We start from the raw sequence: 13402 nt of genomic DNA on the forward strand, positions 1-13402 counted from the left end.
TTTACAAACCCCAAATAAAAAAAAGCACCCAAATAAAAAACTTAAATAAAAAATAAGCACCTTTAAGCACTTTTTAAAAAAGCTACACACCCTGCTAAAATATTTTTTATGCATGAAGTAGGACAGTAGATGAACTGCAGCCCATCACAGAAAATTTTGTGAATTGTTTACTGTTTTGCTTTACAGCCAAAGGTAATCACTTAAAAGCTATTTGTAAATCTGTAATAGATTTACTGATAATTTCTTTTAAAATTTTTTGAACACTGTCGCAAGGATTCTGCAATAGATCTGGGAAAACAACCAAAAACTTGGGAAATCACTGCTTTAATACTTTCATTTATTAAAAGATTGAAGGTACATTAGTATTCCAGGAAAGGAGGAAGTGTGTAAAAAGATAATTACAAAATAATAACATTTAAAACAGTATGTTAACCTTTTAACTGTCAGACCCGAAATAAACTTTTTTTTTTTTTGTTGAGTGCATCATACTGTTACATATCTTGATATATATCGGGAGAAGTTTATTTCGGATTCATCTCTTTGTCACATCAGAATCTATTGAGGGAAAAGTTTATTTAGAACAATTTAGAAAAATAGATGACAGCACTTTACTCAAGGTTCCAAGGGATAGAGCTTTATGCTCAAAATGCAAGTTTTTTTCTTTTCTGTTGCAAAATGGCATCCAGTTCTTTGAAACGTTATATTAGATTATTTATATATTTTTTTAGAAAATAATTACATTATTATTATTTTTAATTTTTAGAAAATATTGCTTCACTAGAAGCGAACTGTCGCCTCAAGCGAATATGCAGCGGCTACAAAACCGTAAATTTTTATGCATGTTATTCAAATTATCGATTTTTAACTACCAAGTATATTTTATTTCGCACTAGACACTTGATTTATGCTTCTAAAAAATTGATAATATATGTAGCCAAATCATAACTCGACAGTTAAAAGGTTAAATAAAATTTTGATACATAATAATATAACAACTAACTTGTGGTAATTTAATTAATTACCCTCATTTTAAAGCTTCTCCCCAAATCAAGTAATGTAGATACATATGCTATATTTTCCTCAAAATTAAATCTGCTATGGTAATACATTATGTTACTTTGTGGAAGCAACAAATATTATGAACATTAGGCATCAATGTGAGTAAAAATAATTTTTTTGAAAAAAAAAAATCTCTTTATAGATACATTTAATGTTTAAAGTAGAAAAACAAAATAGAATTCTGCTATGTTAACACTAATGCAACATTTAATTACAAACATTATATGTTTTTGAATCATAATCATGCAAGGTGCGTAGCTAGAATTTAAAAAAAAAAAAAAAAAAAAAAAAAAAAAAAAAAAAAATAGGAACATTTTAAGTACTTTTTAAGCACCCAAACAATATTTTTACACTTTCAAAAAATAAATAAGTAAATAAATAATTAGAATCTGTGAGATAATATCAATTATTTTTTTGTATCGTTTAAAGTTCATAATTTATAAACATATAGTCAATAAAATTCAAAATGTTTACATAATCATGATAAAATAACTAGTTTCTCATAAATATTGCAGTGAAAATTATTAAAATCATCCTTTGTAATTTAGAGCAACAATCAATACAACGAAGAAAAAATCTCTTTTAAAAAGATAGAAATTTAAGCACTTGTTAAACTCCATACACAAAAAGCACCTTTAAGGGCCTTTAAAAACTTAAATCAAAAATAAGCACGTTTTAAAAATGCTACGCACCCTGCCATGTGTTGAACATAATTTCATAAAAATTAAATAATTTTTTACAGCATATTTCTAAAAACTGGACTAATATTCATAGAACAAAACATGCTCAGCTTAATAAACAATGAAAGAGATGATGAAAAAAAAACATAAACAAACAATGAAGAAGAATAGAATTACTAATACCTCTACATAGCACAACACACACACAAAAATTTAATAAGAGGCAGAAAATATGACGAAACCTACTAAATCCACAAGACAAAACCATAAGCAAAAAGGTTGGTGAGGCACATTTTAAGACAAAATTTGAGAGTGAAGCTTCATAATTTCATTCATGTTTGAAAGCAGAGAAATGTTGTTCTGCTCATCAACACCACATCTAGTAGGAATCATAATTCTCGTCATCAGAACCTTGTCGCCCGAGAAACTTTTGGAAAATTCGGGAGTCGGAAAAGCAGAAAAGTCAGCACTCACCTGAGTGCCGACGCCCTGAGAAGCACGCAAGTTGGCGACTTCAGCTTTCAATTTCTCTGTGTCGCTCTGCAGCGACTTAAGTTGAAGAGTAGATTGAAGGAGATGGTTTCCGGTTGACATCTTCGCGATGGGGGCGTCTTTTCCGGGTTTTCTTTTACTGATATCCACGACGAGCGGGCACGACAACGTCTGAGCTTTCTCCAAGAGTTCTTTAGACTTTTTAGACAAGCATACAAGATTTTCAGAAGGGAACTTCTCGTCAAAATGAACCATGTCTTTAAATCCCGTTGTACTAGAGAGACCGATAGGTTTACTCGGCACATTTAAGGGTGGCAAGTTAGCCAGGTCTTTCGCCATGCAATTACCCTGCAATTTTATATTCTCCGTCTTCAGGTGTTTCAAGACCAGCTGCAGATCGTGAACCTGTTGAGACAGCAATGAACTGTCGCGTGAAATCGATGCAGACGGCGAGGAGGAGACAGTTGGGCTCGTCGGAGAGGCGACTAAGTTTGCAGTTTTCGATAACCCTTCAAGCAGTGTCTTTTTGGATATTAATTTGATTTTATCTTTGAGTTCTCCCCTTTCTGTCTCAAGAGCATCGATGTCCGCTTGCAAGTGATCTAAAGTTTCTTCAAATTCTTTCTCTTTCTTTTTCAAAAGCATCTTAGCCTCGTCCAGTTGCCTCTGAATACGGTCCACTCTTTCGTCCCCATCTTTGGTGGCTATTTCTAATTTCTTTTCCGCCATCTCCTTACGAACGTGCATCTCACTCAACTCGTCACTCTTTATCTTGAGAGCTTTCTTGAGTTCCAGAATATCGGTTTCTCGACCTTCCAACTTGAATTTCAAATTCTCCAGATCTCTCGCTTCTTCTTTTATTGACTGTGCGCGAACATAAATGGGCGGTGTTGCTTTAGCAACGTTTGTCTTGTCATTTTCATAATCACCTTCTTGCATCGCGCTAGATAGGCTATTCATGAAAGTCATGACCACCGTCATTGATTGGCGCAAACATTCTGGGCCGCTGTCATCTTTACCGTAAGATTTATCGGTAGCTTCGTGAGCGAGTTCTTTTATTTTTTCAATATTAACGCAAGTCGTCTCAGAAGACATAGCAACTTGTTGCACGGTAGATTTGCGCAGTAGACTCGCAGTAACCAATACCTGACCAATATTTTCTCGGCAATTATTGAGATTTTCCTGCACATCTGCAGGAAGTTGTAATACTGATTGGCTACCCTCATTGGGCAATCGCCGTCGTATTTTTTTCACAAACTGAAGTACATCATTAGAATAGGTGCATACATCTTTTAAAAGATTTCCAAATTCGCTATTTTCGCCCGAATTGTCTAGCAAAGCAATAATGCTAGAAATATCAGTATGTATACCATCACAGGCTGCTCCAATCAGCTTCATGTGGTCACTTACCAATAAGTTGCAATCGGGCAATTCTGATGATAGATGTACACTATACAAATTATAAAAATACAATACACACTTCATCAAACTCTCTAAATTAACATTTTCATCGAGCTGATCTTTTCGTAACAAATCAATATAATAATCGAGAGTCTTTTCTTGAACAGCCATTTCCATATATATTGTACCAACTTTCATAAACAAGTCAACACTACATTGACTAAGAGCATTCGAATACTGGTGTAATAATGATTGGAGAAAATACAACTGATATAGCAAGCAATTACTGAAAGAATATTGGTCAATTTTGTGAGTTTTAAGAATCGAATCTTTGGTAACTTTCTCGGGAGGTGGAAATTTTTCTTTTACTTGAGCTGCTAAAATTTCTGATTTCGTAATCATTCTAGGTACAAGCAGAAGAACCAAAATTGCATCATGATCAGAACCCCGGCTCAAAAAGTTGTCTGGCATAAAAGCACATAAGTAGCTAACATGCTGGTTAGCTTCCTGTACTTCTAGTCTCCGTAAATCCATTTCAACTGCTCTGGCAAACGCTTTGGTTTCAGCATACTTCACTTTGAAATCAAAGTATTCTACAGGCTTGGACAAAGCAATCTTATCATTTTCTTTCTGTAACTGCAAATGCAACTCATTATTTGCCTCACGAAGCTGCTCAGTTTGATCCCGGAACTTTTGGATCGTCTGCTCATAATCGGCTATTGCTTCCTGCATGGCTTCCAACTTATGCTGCCCTTCTCGAATTTTGGAAGTAGCCATATCTACTTCTTCTCTGAGCTCAAGTTCAGTTTCTTTTGCAGATTCTTGAAGCTGATCGTTCACATCTTGTAAATGCTCCAAATCATCTACTAAAACTTGAAGTTCTCTAAGCCTGTCCTCTAAAGTTAAATTTCGCTCTGTTAAAAGTTCAATCATCTCTTCAGATCCAAGAGCTGCATCAACCTGTTCTTTTAGTTCACCCAATTGTCGTTCATAATCTTCTACAAGACCACTCAGTTTTTCTTTCGCTCGGCTCAGCTCAGAGATTTCGGATCTTTGCTGATCGAATTCCTTTTGCAATCGTTGCTGGTCCTGTTTTTCTTGAGCAGACAGGTCTCTTAGTTTTATAAGAGCCTCTTTCAACCTCTCGTTTTGTTGCTCTAATTGTTTTATTTGATAAGTTGTAACTGCTCCATCAGCTCCTTTTTCAATCTCTGCCTTCATAATATCATAATCAATCTGAAGTTCTTCCATCTTTTCTTTGGTTTGTTCCAATTCAGATTGCAGAGCTTCACATTTTTCTTCTGCCATTTCTTTGTCCAGAGTAGCGATTTCCATCGCTTCAGCCAGATCGGACATTTCTTCGGCATGCTGTTCCTTTTCTTCGATCGCTTCCTTCGCTTCTTTTTTGGCCTGCGTCAATTGCTTTTGAAGGTCTGCCTGAACTTCCGTTATTTTTGCTTTGTATTCCAGCAGCTGCTGTACTTGAAACTTCGTTTTTTCCGCCTCTTTCAATTTCGACTGATCTTCAGCACGTTTCATTTTTATTGTTTCAAGCTTTTCATTCAGGTCTTTAATTTCGCCTTTCAGGGTATCGATTTCTTGATCCTTCTGCAAAAGCTGACCTTTCAATTCGAGCACGTTAGCGGCATCCTTGATGGACAATAAATCGGAAGACACAGCCGAACCATCTACTTCGATCATAGAGCTCTTTAGCGAACCAGACGAAGAGGCTCGTGTCGGGGTATCTACATTTAACACCTCCCTCGAACCTTTGTCGTGTGGAATTCTAGGAATACCTGTGTTAGAAGTTTTTCTCCTCTTCTCTGCATCTTTAGAGAAAGATACATTTTCCATTGATCCTGTAGCAGGAGACGAGGACGTTCTGCTACGAGGAGAGGATTCGTCGTCAATAACTTGAAGTTGAGTTTGACGAACAAATATTCCGTGATTATCTTGACAGGTGAAATATACTCTACCCTGAACACAGCCATTATTTTTACCTTTCGCCTCATCTAAAACAACACCAAACCACTTTCCAGTTGAAAATTGAGTGCTGCCCACATAGGCAACTCTTCCTTTAACATCCTTCCCCAAGATCTCAACACGGCTGCCTACTTTTGGAATTTTGTCAGACATATTTGACTCGTAATGTATCACTAATTATCACAATTGGCAAAAATTAATACAATTATGACAAGTGAGTTTTATGGACTACTTTTCTTAAGGCTCTAGAAGACATTGGAACCAGTAAATATTCAGCAGCATACAATACAATCGCGACAATAAAAGAGATTAGCAAAAATATGATAAGAGCAGATCTCCAAACGAACAAATAGTCGAGGGGACCTTGATTGAATCCTGAAGCTTGATGACCTCTTGGAATCAGAAACAACACTATCGTAATAATGGACGCTACACCAATACTCCCAATTCCAAGAAACCTATAAAAAAAATAATGAATCCATTTAAAACGAATCATCTCATTAAGTCATGAATAATACAAATATTGAGTTAATGTTAGAATAATAATTTAAAAAAAAACAGAATCACTAATTTAATACCATAGTATAAAAACCACAGTTGCTTGAAATATCAGCAACTGTTTCGCTCCGCAGGGAGAAAATAGTCTATAAATAAGAGCAACTCACACTTGAACCAATCAGATCGTTTGCTTTTTATGACGTTTCGATTCTATGTGATGATGTTTACAAATGTAAAAAAAAAATTGGGGCGACATTGATGAAGAGGATGATGGGATGAAATTTTGAGTTAATATGTTAAATGAAACAGATATGAATTCTAGAGCGCCTGTGATTTACTTTTCCTCCCTTTACAAACATGGTTGAGAAAATATGAGATAATAGCATCACATAAAAAATAATAATATCAGCCAAGAGTTAAAATAAGTAACAAAAAAAGGCAACCCTTTTGTAAGCAACCACTTGGTCAATTAGGCAACTCCGAACTGAAAATAACGCGCTGAAAAGCAGCAGAAATTTAAAAAAAAGTAGCAATAAAGGAAATAAAAATATGACCACCGAAGCCGACGTCTTCAGGGGGTACCGGCCCCGGTAGCCATAAAACAAAACCATTTCTAATTGAGGGAGAAGCAAATGCCTAAATTAACTCCCTCAGTACCCAGATGGTTTTGTATAGAGGTCCAGGAAAAAATATGAAAAAAAAATTGTATTTCATGTTTTTTTCCTGGACCTCTATACAAAACCATCTCGGTACTGAGGGAGTTAACTTAGGCATTTGCTTCTCCCTCAATTAGAAATGGTTTTGTTTTATGGCTACCGGGGCCGGTACCCCCTGAAGACGTCGGCTTCGGTGGTCATATTTTTATTTCCTTCGTTTCCTTTATTGCATTTAACACCAGTCATTCTCACATAATAGTTTCAGAGTGACTGTCATTGTTTTTTATACATTGACGGACAGATGGATACTCTCACAGAGTTTATTATGAGTTAAAATAAGTTGCTACCTAAGATGCTAATGTAATATTTTGTACTATAACAAATACAAAGAGTAGCAAAAAATCCGGACAAACAATTTTTAATCTAACTATATTAAAAATAAATTAACAAAATAGAACAAATAATAATAATAAAAGCAAGTCTTAATTAATAAATAATTTAACAAGATTTAAAAGTGGCTGCCTTCTGTAGTGATGTAGAGGTGCAAACGATTATTTAAATTTTTAACAATGGGCTGCAAGTCTGATGAGAAGAAATTCTGACAGATGATCCCTACCGTTCAACAAGCTGTTAACTCACAGAATGATATGATTTGGTCTGTCGATCAAATATCATTCTGTCCAAGTTTGATTTGTCTAAAAGAGTGAATCTGGTTGATAATATCTCTTTCCCTTTTGGAATATACATTGGTACTTCCCAATAATATTTAAAATATAAGAAGCAAGTCTGCCAGGCAATAGTTTGGAAAATATTTCAAATGCCACATTTAAAAGTGTAATGTCTTTATAATTGTGATATTCTATTTTTTTCTTTTGAACAATATTTTCTCTTGACTTCTCAATTCCTCATAGCCGTTTTCAGCACTTCTAGTGCAGTGTTTTTTTAATCATCAATTTATAAGCTTGATTTTCCTTGTTGGTGATTTCATTGCATTTAAAATCAATCCAGCCCTATTCAAGTCGTGGGTTTATTTCGTTAGTTGAGATTTTAATGATTTACCCAACTTCTTCTAACCATGTTCATTTACCTGTACATAATTATTGGCTTAGAAATTGTCTCTTATTTAGCTTCGTATTTGTTTAAAATAGAATTTTTCCATTCATGCTAATTAAAAGGAAAAAAATCTGATAAAAATAACCGTTTACTTCAGCTCCTATCTTAGAGACAACACGAAAGTGGTCCGTTTTGTATCCTGAAAGCTACATACACCTAATAAACAACTTTTAAGCCCCACATCAATTAAAATGTGGCCTATCTAAATCTGGGTAATATATTTGATTCTGGGTTATACACCAATTGATTCAGCCATCTGGTGTCCCCCATGTTATATTGTGTATATATTTATGTTGAAACACAGTACTTCTGATTAGCAAATTAGTTGTAGAAGCAAAGACTGATGCCATTATCATTAAACTCATCATGCAGGTTATGCCTGCTCACAAAGGTGTCTGAGTGTAGGTTTCCACCAAGTTAAGCATTCACGTCACCAATGACCATCTTGATATCACTCGATGGGAATTTTAAGTATTCATTTTCTAGAATATCATGGAAAATATTCCTTTTTTCACCTCATTTTGATCTTCTGTTCCATTTTTGTTCTTTCCTCCGCATTGTGGCCACTTTGAAACAAATTAAATTTATTTATTAGTATAAGTCTACTCTTATTATTACTTGTCATATTTTGCTAAATTATATATTCTTAAGAAAATTTTTCTCCAGGTTTTTTTGCTACACCCTGAAGTGATACTCTCCATACTGATATAAAAATCAATAGCTCGTTTTCAAGTATAGTTCATGATCTTCAGTACAGCTCCTTATAATAGCGACCCTTCGACTGTATTAACCCCGTAACTTGTGCGCTCGGGTTATTTCGAGCATGCTAAACAGGCCGAACTGTGCACACTCGAGCTAATTTGAGCGGCGTTGTATTTTATGCTGTTATAATTTTCACATTCGAATATAATCGAGAATAGAAAATAACAATGTAAGAGCTAAGAAGAAAAAAAATCTTTTTATTGAAATTAATCATTTACATAGGATTGTAAGCTATAACACTTATTTATTCAAGAATAAAATATAGCCAAAATTGTCCAACAAAAGAAAAGTTGAACCAGGAGCGGCAACAAATGGAAACCTTGTTCTAAAGTGTGTTTTTTTACATAAAAATGTTTTAAATTTTTTTTCAAAAAATCTGTGAGTTAAGGGGTTAATCATTGCATAGGGCATGATTTAGGCTCGCCAGGGCACTAAGCTATTGAATAGAATGTAGTCCTTATATGTTCAACTCCATTTTCTTAACACCAACAGATTTTATCATATAGTTGATTATTAAACATTAAATTAATGGTTAATTCCATGAAAAGTTCTTTTTTTCCCCTTATTACTATTTATATTATTTAACAGGTAAGACATGATACTAACTGAGTTTTAAGTATTTTTAAAGAAACCTTTTTTTTTTTCCTGAGTAGCACAGCAATAATCAATTTCACTTAGCAAAAGTAAGTATTTATTCTTTTCTCTCTCAATCTTTGGAAACATTTACTGAGTTATGCATACAAGAAATAAATAATTTAAATTGCATAAAATGGATGTCCCACACGTGACAGAAAGAAATTTTTTCATTCAATGGAAGCTCAATGAATTGTCATTATGTTTGCACATAAACTAATCATTCTTCTTTTAATAATCCATTGAATTAAAGTACGTTTCACTAGAATTAAGAAATTTTAGATATTGCTTTTTGACAAACATGTGACATCATGAATGAAGTTTTTATAAAACACTCAAGGATGAAACTTTTTTATGTCTAATGTACAATAATAAATATTAGATAAAAGTCAATAATATTTGTCATTAAGATTTGATTATATGGATATTATATGGACATGCGGCTATAATGCAGAATTTTTCTTTCATAATACAATACATAAACTTTGATTCTTTGAAGGAGAACAAAATACAAAAAGCTGCAACATAAACACATAAAAATTTTAAAAAATTTTTTCCCCACATATCAGATACATTTTCAAAAATTCTTAATTTTTTTTTCAATTGGAAATTTACTTAACCTTTAAATTATTATAAAACAAAATTTTGGCAACTTCAGAAAATAAAATAAAAATTTCATGAATATACATTCAAAGCTAAAATATGTCGTGAAATATTATTGGTTAAAAAGTGAATAGCTTTAATCTTCCAATTTAGTAAACTGTTCCATTTGCAAACAAGGATGGTCCTCGAAATTCGACACCAAAAAAGGCCGAAAAGACAACAGTTAGGGGGATTCCATTTATGTTGATTTGTAGATTTTGACCAGCATCACAAAATGAGAAATTTTTCTTATGGGTTTCAAGTAACTTCTACAAATTTTAAACACACTGCATATATATATGTATGTATATATATATGCAGTGCGTATATATATATATATATATATATATATATATATATATATATATATATATATATATATATATATATATATATATATATATACATACACATATATATACACTGCTCAAAAAAATTAGGGGAGCACATGGCTCCCCTAATTTTTTTGAGCAGTGTAGTTCCAAAGAATGAAGAAAATTTTTTTTTTTGGAATTTAAAGAGGCCTTTGCAATTTTTGAATAACTCCAATAATGCAAAAAAAAAAAAAGTCTTATGGGTTTTAAGAGGCTGCCACAAATTTTAAACATCTTTGAGAAATGTTTAAAAAATTTTTTTTGAGGGGCCTTATGGTTCGAGGGGTTCTAAGCTGCAGCTTATACTTCTACATAAATATGACCTTGCCATTGAATTAAGTCTTTCTTTTCCATTTGTAAATCCAGAATGATCTATGGTCAAATTAAAGATTATTTCACACTGATACTTTAAAGTATACATAGTACCACTATAAGAAAATCGGCTTGAAAGCCATTATGCATAGTGTCTGAATTTTTTATTTATTTCATTTAAACTGATTTTACAATTTGAATTTTACAAGCTTATTAATTTTACAAGCATTATCAATTAAAAGATATTGGATTATAAGCTCCAACCTTCTAATTCTTCAATAAGATTTTAAAAAACGAGCTGTTCTAAACTGACACAAAAATCAGGACAACTTTGAATCCTATATTTGAAAATAATGTAATGATGACAAAAATAAAATTGACAAATGGGCTGAATTAAAAAAAAGCAAAAATATGCTTCAGTACTATTGGTTTAATAATAAAAAAAAGAAGCTATAAGTTTAAAAATAAGCTTAGTAGCATAATGTAGCACTAAATAAAACTATGAAAATATTTCAAACAATTTTTGAATATTTTGTTATCCTACTTAGTAAATTTCATCTATTAATGAATTGTCATTTTAATAGACTTTCACTATATTAAATAATTCATTTTGAAAATGTTATAATAATAAATAAAAAGCATATTACATACAACACGGATTTGATTATAACAAAAATTCTAAAAATAAAGTATACTAAAATTAAGAAAAACATCTCATTCTCATTTATATTTATAAATATACAGCAAATGCATCTTTATGCTTGCAATTAACTTCTCTTACTTTTTAGCGTAACTGGTGCAACAAAGACATAACCAATGATAAATGCAATAATCTGCAATAATTAGAACCAATTGGAATATGCATTTAGAAACACTATTTTAAGAAGTTTTAGACACAAAGATTAAATCTTGAGTTTGCAAACATTAATGTGTTTACAGATGGTCAATTTCGTGAAGAGTAAACTAAAACGTAAAAATTTCAAACTTTAACAAGCAACATATTTTATAAAATTTTAAAGCGTAAAATGCATATTTCTATTTTTAAATGGAAACTCATGGTTCAATTGCTTCAAGAAATAGGACATGTTTGAAATTAAACACACCATTTCAATATTTAATAAAATATTCTCAGCATTTAATGTATTTTAATTATTTTTAGTAATATTATAATCATGTAAAGAAAAAAAAATTATTTTTTGAAAAATATAATTTTAGCTATTAGTAGAATCTCAACTGGCCAATATTTTGATTCGCACTTAAAAAAAATAAAAGTATAAGTTAATTTTATGTGAAAATTAAGCTATACATTTAAAAAAAAGTTTTTAGGACCTTTAATAATTATAGCTATACATATTTTTGATAAATATTATTCAGACTTTTATGCAATATTGTCATTGTAAATATTTAAAAAAAAAACTTAAAAATCTGCAAAGTAAAAATTATTATCAGTATTTAACAGAAATGAGAAAAAATAAATTTCAGCACGAAAAAAAAACATCAATATGAATCATATTGATTTATATCAATTAATGCTTTTAGAAGACTTTAAATCCCAACAATATTTTCACAAACAGGAAATAAATAAATTTCTTCTTATTCATAAAATTTTAATAATTAAATACTAATGTATAAATGACTAAAATTACTCCAAATTATAAGCTATACTATTTTAAGAAATACATTTCATTGCAACGTGTACATTTCACTATACCTACAATAACAATAAAGATTTCAATTCTTGACAATCCTTGAATAATAAATAGCAATGAAAAAAAGTTTTAGCAAAAAGGGTTAAAAATTATTTAAGGTAGAGTATCCTGTTTATCGTGCATAAATGTTACAAATTATGAGAAGGCTAAGCATAAAATAGAGAAGCATGAATTTTAAATTGCAAAAATACGAGTCATGATTAGGTATTTTTAAGTTGAGTGAATACTGATAACGCTTTAGATTGAGTTATTAGGTTGTTTTATTTTCAAATAACATAAATATGAATAATGACATTTTATTTTTTAAATAGCACAAATACAAACCTAGATTTTTAATTACAAATTGTATGAAAACGAATCATGATTATATGTTTAACCACCTGATTATATACAGCTACTATCCAAACATGTAGGCCTTTTAATAAACACAAATCACTTCATTTACTATAAATTGGTCATATATACATAGTAATTACAGTTAAAATATCTTGAAGAAAAATATTAGTGTTTCGGTAAGGTTTGTCTTAGAAAGGCTGAAAAAGTTCCGCAACAAAAACAATATAAATGGAAAATCAAATCTTCTAATAAACATTTTAACAACTTGGGCAAAATTAAATTAGAGAAATTCGATTTTAATGCATTTAAATAGAATCTAACGCTGCTTTTAATATTAACGAATAAATCAAAAATTTCCAGCTATGTTCAAGCGTAACAAATAAAACTTGTATAACTTACGAAGAAGGGCGTTTTATTCTAGCAAAAATTACTACTGAACTAAGTGCACAAATCCAGAGAGCAATTACTATAAATACACCAGGACCAACACCAAGAACTAGATTACTCATTCCTTGATTTAGCGAATTGAATATTCATTCTTTAAAAATTGTTAATGTGTCAAAATTATAAACAGGCGAAACCATTTCTTGCTTAAAACGTACCATTTTGGCATATTTTATATAATGAAATAATTGGCTTACAGCTTGAATAGATTAAAATGTATGGATTTATTTTTCAAGATTATTCACTCAAGCGCTTTTAATATTAGATCCGTTCCCACTGCAGGCAATTTATGCAGCTCTGATTCCAGC

At 31.5% G+C, this 13402-nt stretch overlaps 1 protein-coding gene across 1 annotated transcript; it reads right to left on the reverse strand.

Moving 5' to 3' along the window:
• Nucleotides 1–316: 316 nt before the first annotated feature.
• Nucleotides 317–13369, reverse strand: LOC107457142 (dynactin subunit 1). Its single transcript, XM_016075219.4, has 2 exons — nucleotides 13050–13369; nucleotides 317–6073 (listed from the first exon to the last, which is right to left on the reverse strand). The coding sequence occupies exon 2, from the start codon at nucleotides 5766–5768 to the stop codon at nucleotides 2034–2036; it is 3735 nt and encodes a 1244-aa protein (XP_015930705.3). The 5' UTR covers nucleotides 5769–6073; nucleotides 13050–13369; the 3' UTR covers nucleotides 317–2033.
• Nucleotides 13370–13402: the final 33 nt, after the last annotated feature.

Source organism: Parasteatoda tepidariorum, chromosome 8 (assembly GCF_982258835.1).
Source record: "Parasteatoda tepidariorum strain Cologne lab strain chromosome 8, Ptep-v5.0, whole genome shotgun sequence".
Taxonomy (NCBI): Eukaryota; Metazoa; Arthropoda; class Arachnida; order Araneae; family Theridiidae; genus Parasteatoda; species Parasteatoda tepidariorum.

Excerpts from the sequence above, each read along its gene's own strand:
- LOC107457142 (XM_016075219.4), bottom strand. The coding sequence starts at position 5,768 with ATGTCTGACAAAATTCCAAAAGTAGGCAGCCGTGTTGAGATCTTGGGG.